At 45.0% G+C, this 6,000-nt stretch overlaps 1 protein-coding gene across 1 annotated transcript in view; it reads left to right on the top strand.

The window, feature by feature from the left end:
• Positions 1 to 5,484: 5,484 nt before the first annotated feature.
• DUSP22 (dual specificity phosphatase 22) overlaps positions 5,485 to 6,000 on the top strand; it is a 40,508-nt gene continuing 39,992 nt past the window's right edge. The window contains exon 1 of the mRNA XM_006870569.1: positions 5,485 to 5,568. Within this exon, the coding sequence (XP_006870631.1) occupies positions 5,560 to 5,568 (9 nt within the window). The 5' untranslated portion in view covers positions 5,485 to 5,559. The remainder of the gene's footprint in view (positions 5,569 to 6,000) is intronic.

Below are 6,000 nucleotides of genomic sequence, written 5' to 3'. Positions count from 1 at the left end.
TCCGTTCCTCTGGCTTTAATGTGCTGCTCTCCTTGGTTCACCATTCAGTTCCTCACACATGTATGGAACATTCACCAGAGTGAGGCTTGGTGAAGACACAGCCGTGGGTCAGCGGGATGCAGGAAAGGCTGGAAAGGGGCTTCCTTATCGTACCTGTGCACTCCTGCCTTACTCGCAGGCTTGTCTGGGTGCCTGGAGCTGCATGTAGGTCACACTTTGCCCCTGATGAAGAGAGGGACCCCAGCCCTGCAATCTGCTGGCCATGCCGTGGAGCCCTGTTGTGTCCTTTGCTAGTCACTGGGCCTTCCACACTTGACAGCATGTACATTCGAGTGGGGTCCTCACATAGCCTTGCCAGCTGTCATGGGGAGGTGCAGTCCAGGTTGGAGGACTGCGCTTCTTTGTGGAAGTTCTTTGCCTACAACAGGGTGTGCTACGGCAGATGCTGGTCTCTTCCTAAGACAGGACCACACTCAATGCTGTAGGTGCTTAGCTTAGGAAGCCCCCACACGGTGTCTGCTGGTAAAGGTTCGTTAGCAAACATCAGGCAGTTGTTTGAACAGAACAAGGAAACACTGAATGGGTTAAAATCAGGAAAGGTGTGCTCCAAAGTTGTGTTCTGTCATCATTCTTACCCAATCTGGATGCTGAGCAAGTAATCTGAGAAGCTGGCTTCTATGAAGAAGAGCATGGCATTAGGATTAGAGGAAGACTCATTAACAACCTGAGATATGCAGATGATACAACCTTGCTTGCTGGAAGCAAAGAGGACTTAAAATGCTTATTGATGCAGATCAAAGAGCACAACACTTCAATGTAAAGAAAGCAAAAATACTCACCACTGGACCAATAACATCATGATAAATAGAGAAAAGATTGAAGTTGTCATTTTGTTCAGATCCACTATCAATACTCATGGAAACAGCAGTCAGGAAACCAAATCAAATATTATATTAGGTAAATCTGCTGCACAGAGCCTCTTTAAAATGTTGAAGAGCAAAGATGTCAGCTTGAGGACTAAGGTACGCCTGACCCAAGCCGTGGTATTTTCCATAGCTTCATATGCATGCGAAAGCTGAACAGTGAATAAGGAAGATTGTAGAAGAATTGATGCACTTGAGTTATGGTGTCGGAGAAGAAGGCTAAAAGTACTGTGGACTGCCAGAAGAACAAACAATTCTGAGTTGGAAGAAGTATGAACAGAATGCTCCTTAGAAGCCAGGATGATGAGACTTTGTCGCTCGTAGTTCAAACACGCTATCAGGAGGGGCATTTCCCTGGAGAAGGACATAATGCTTGGTACAGTAGGGAGTACGCAGTAAAGAGGCGGACTCCCAGTGAGATGGGTTGGCCCAGTGGCAGCAGTGGGCTCAGGCATAACCACAATTGTGAGGACAGCGCAGGGTCCGACAGGGTTTTGCTCTGTTGTGCACGGGATCACTGTGAGTTGGCGCCACCTCGACGGCATTGACCTCTTTTAGAAAGACCTCTGACTTTCATCTGAAAATGAACCCAGCGTCGTCTGGGATTGAGCGCAGTAATGCATTCAGGCATTCATTTGTCTTCTTATTAATTACAGAATAACACATGCTTGCTGTAAGGCAACAGGCTGTATAGAAATGGATAGTGAAATGTTGATAGTCCTCCTTTCGCCTGTTCTTTCTCCCTTACATTTCCTTTTACTTCTTTTCTTTCCTTCCTTCAATATTTTACATGTTACTCTTCAACAGTTTCATTTTTTGTGTGTTTTTTTCCCTTTTAACTGTTCGGTGAATTGTGAATGACTTTCGGATGTCTGGGAGTAGCCCCGCCCACAGAAAACTCCCGAAGAGCTTTTGAGGGCACTGTCTTTCTCCAGAGAGTCTCTGCTGGCCACCCAGCAGCAGCAAGCAGCTGACACCAGGAGCTGCCTGGAGGGGAGGAGGCTGGGAGTAGACGGAAGCCCTGGGGAGTGGCCAGCTGCTTTCTCTAACCCTGGCACTTGCCACATAGACTGGCCTCTGAAGTTGTCAGCTAGGAAAATGGGAGACAAGTGTGCACATTGTGAGTGTGACCAGGGTCTCCGGGTGGTTCATCTGTGTCTGCAGGGTCTGCAGATGTGCTCTCTGGGTGCAAAGACGTGGTGAACTTGCTGAACAGCTTTGAGCTTAGACCAGGAGCCCGGGTGGCAAGCGGTGAAAACCAGGTGGAGTGGAGCATGGTTCCAAGCCTCTCTGAAGGAAATGTAAATTGAGAAACATTCAGAAGTGTAGGGGGCTTGAGGCCCAGGACCAGTCTTGCATTTAACTGGGCAGCAGGAATGATGACTACCATGTTGGGTCATACAACCAAAAGAACTTACTGAAAGTGCTGTTTTACGTGGTTTATAGTGTTTGATCGTTGTAGCAACTTATAGTCTCATGGTTGTGCCCACTGATAAGTAAGAAAATGTTGTTGTTATTGTTGTTGTTAAGTGCCGTTGAGTCGGTTCGTACCCATAGCAACCCTGTATAGGGTTTCTTTCCAAGGAGCAGCTGGTGAGCTTGAACCACCGACCTTGTAGTTGAAATGACTTTGCAGTCTGATGCATTAGCCCACAGTGCCACACAAGGACTCCAAGTAAGAAAATGAGACAAAGGAAAAATTTCCCTGGGTTAGCCCTAGTAAGTATCACAGCCAAGACTTGACCCAGCTTCCCTCACCTTCACTTGGCTAATGGTGAAGAAGGGGACCCATTTCAGCCCCAACCTAAGCCGAAACCCACTGACCACAAATGTGTGACTCTAGGAGTTATGGTTTCTGACATCGTAATTTGAGAAGTGTGCCCCTGCAGGGTTGTGTATACTAGAAGTTGGTGCTGTCTCTGGGGGGCTTGGCAGCTGTGACCAACAACTCCTTGGTCTATGCCCCAGTTTGGAAGGTGGCCTTCTAGGGTGATCAATACTTTGAAGTCATGAAGAATAAAAGGCCCATTGTCGTCATCAGATGGCACTGACAAAACATTTCTGTGCACTTAACCGCCTGTGAAGATAGCCTGTGCTTTCTGGGAAAGAATCGCCTAGACGTAGCGTAACTGCAGGCGGCGCTCAGATCTGATGAGAACCATGCAGGAGAGAAAGGGCATTATTTAACGGCTATATACATTTTCTCTGGAGTCCCAGTGGTCTGTTAGTTCATATGTGGTGTTGAGTGGGCTATAGGGGACTGCATTTTTGTCCCACAGCACTGGTTTTGTTTTTGTATATAAATCAGTACTGATTATGGAAATGGAACGCATCAGGCAGCACTGGAAGCAGAGGATTATGGTTAGCGGAAGGTGAGGTGTTGGCAGAGGCTTGGTACTCACTCTCTTGCATGTCCAGTGACTCTTGTGCGTCTGCCTGCCACACACTGACAGGAGGGGGCATGGGGGGCGTGTTCTGGAAGCACCTAAACTTCCAGCTTTCTCTTGTTTCACTTCTTGGCTAAAACACACATTCTGGTGCTGGTTTGAAAATTGCGCTTCGGTGAGAATGTGGAGGCTGCTGCCTGTGTGTGACCCTAATGCAAAGTCAGCCTAACGTAGCGGAACCCTCATCATTTGATAGTTTGGGGCAAGGATAGGGACCGGTTAGGATCGTTCCCCTATGTGTAGGATGCTGATGGCTGTTGGGCACATCTGGAGCAATGTAGAAAGTCTTAACATAGGACCAACATTTCCATATTATTTTTAAAAGTTTTCTTATGACTTTAAGCGAGGTTCATGCTTATCACAGAATGTTGAGAACAGTGCTTTGTAGTTTCTGCATTGACCATCGAGGGTTGCTAAAAATGCAATTTCTTCAACTCTGCTGTAGACCTCCATCTAAGTTGAGGCAAAGGAATCAGCCTTTAAACAAACCCCACATTTTTCATAGGCACGTCAAACTTTTGAAGCCACTCACACAGCCAGGCAGTAGGCTTGCAGAATGGGCCCTTTGTTTGTTTAAATGATTATATATTCCTGAGTGTTTGTATACATCCAAAACCAAAAAACAAACAGAGGGAATAGAAGCAAATACTGTTGAATGATGATGCATGGAGGGGATTGTAATCGTTTCAATGAAACAAAATACCATAGGATGAGTGTAAAACCGATGTTCTTCCATGTAAACTATTACTCAGTTCACAGTAAAAGCTTTAAAAAACAAAACAAAAAACCACTCCCAGAGAACACAAAACTGTGAAGCAGAAAATTACATGTAACCCATCTGTCAAAGATCATTATTGTCTAGACCAATTCCCTATAGCGTTTTGTTTTGTGTGTTTTTTTCCTCTGTATTTTCACAAATTAAGTCTATGTCGTATTAAAATTTTGTACCTGTTTTTTTCCCTTGTTCACCATTCTATGCTGAGCATTTTCCCATGCCATTAAGTATTCTTTACACACATGGTAATTACACTTCACCTTCCAGTCCGTTTTACCGTGGATCATTTTACAAAGCTTGTCCCAGACCACTGGCGTGGGGGCCAGGGGACTGATATGCTCAGGGTTTGAGTTCAGGAGGGCCGTGCCTCTCAGTCTTCTCTTTGCAGGTGGAACAATTGGAAGGTGATGTCATTTTGTAGACTCCTTGGTTTTATATTCAGATAGCCAACAGACCCTCTGAAAGGAATTCCCAGAGATTTTCCCTGTTTCATTTTTGTCCTAAAGTAAATGTAGATGATATAAACCATGGGCTTGTTTCATGGAGCACTGTACCTGCTGTTGGCATCAGAAGGAAGAAATAGCTGGCAGGTTCCCCTGTCTTCTATAGGTAGTTGTTGTTGTTAAGTGTTATCAAGTTAGTTCCGACTCATAACGACCCTGTATGTGGTTTCCAAGGCTTTTTAAATCTTTATGGGAGCAGCTGGCGGGCTCGAACCGTGGAACTTGTGGTTCACAGTCCAGTGCTTATCACATGGAGTCACCACACTCCCTCTGTTGTTAGTAGGTCTGTGTATTTAGTTTTCATTTAGATTATTAGTTATTAAGAGAGCTTTTCTTTTTTTAATCCAAAGCATTTAAAGCATCTTTATTGTTGAGTGTCTCACATAAAAGACTCACCTTTGTTGTTGTTCAGTGCAGTCCAGTCATCCTGACTCATAGTGACCCTGTATAGCATTTCCAAGGAGCGGCTGGTGGGTTTGAACTGCCTACCCACCTTGTGCATAGCAAGTCCAGTGCTTATCCTACAGAGCCATACATTTGTACATGTCAACCACAAAACGACCTTCTAAGCGCCGTAAAGATTGCAATGTTGATTTGAGTTCAAGTTGTCCACTTTGGATTCAAATGTGTATCAATTAGAAATAAAATCAGGTATTTGCATAATACATAGACTCAAGAGGCCTAAACTCTCTAGCTCTAGATTCTCGTGGATATCATCAATGATAAAGTTTCAAGAAAGAAATCTGCATGTCTTCTTTTGTGATTTCCTAGCTAAATTTTAGGAGCGATCAATTTACAGGAAGTATTAAAATGTCCCATTTCTTTCTTTTTTGACAGATGCCAGGGATGCAGAACAGTTGAATAAGAATAAAGTGACACACATTCTGTCAGTCCATGACAGTGCCAGACCTATGTTGGAGGTGAGAGAGCGCGTGTGTGTGTTTCTGTTTTTAACGATGATTCTTCATTTGTATTCATTAAGAGTGATGTTACTGCCATCAAACATGTTCTCTTGGACACCAGTGTGTTCCTGTGATGGTTGTTTGTTGTTGTGAAGTGCCATCGAGTCGGTTCCGACCAATGGCGACCCTGTACAGGGTTTCCGAGGCTGTGAATCTTTACGGGAGCAGAAAGACTCAGCTTTCTCCCACGGAGCAGCTGGTAGTTTCGAACTGCTGACCTTGCGGTTTGTAGCCCAATTCGTAACCACTTGTTAAGTGCCATTAAGTCAGCTCCCACTCACAGAGATACCCTGTATTGGATTTCCAAGGAGCAGCTGGTGGGTTTAAACTGCCAATCTTGTGGTTAGCAGTCCAGTGCTTATCCTATAGCGCCGCACCAGGACTCCTGTT

This window comes from Chrysochloris asiatica, unplaced genomic scaffold, assembly GCF_000296735.1.
Source record: "Chrysochloris asiatica unplaced genomic scaffold, ChrAsi1.0 scaffold00144, whole genome shotgun sequence".
Classification (NCBI taxonomy): Eukaryota; Metazoa; Chordata; class Mammalia; order Afrosoricida; family Chrysochloridae; genus Chrysochloris; species Chrysochloris asiatica.
This window is presented reverse-complemented; position numbering and strand designations above follow the sequence as displayed.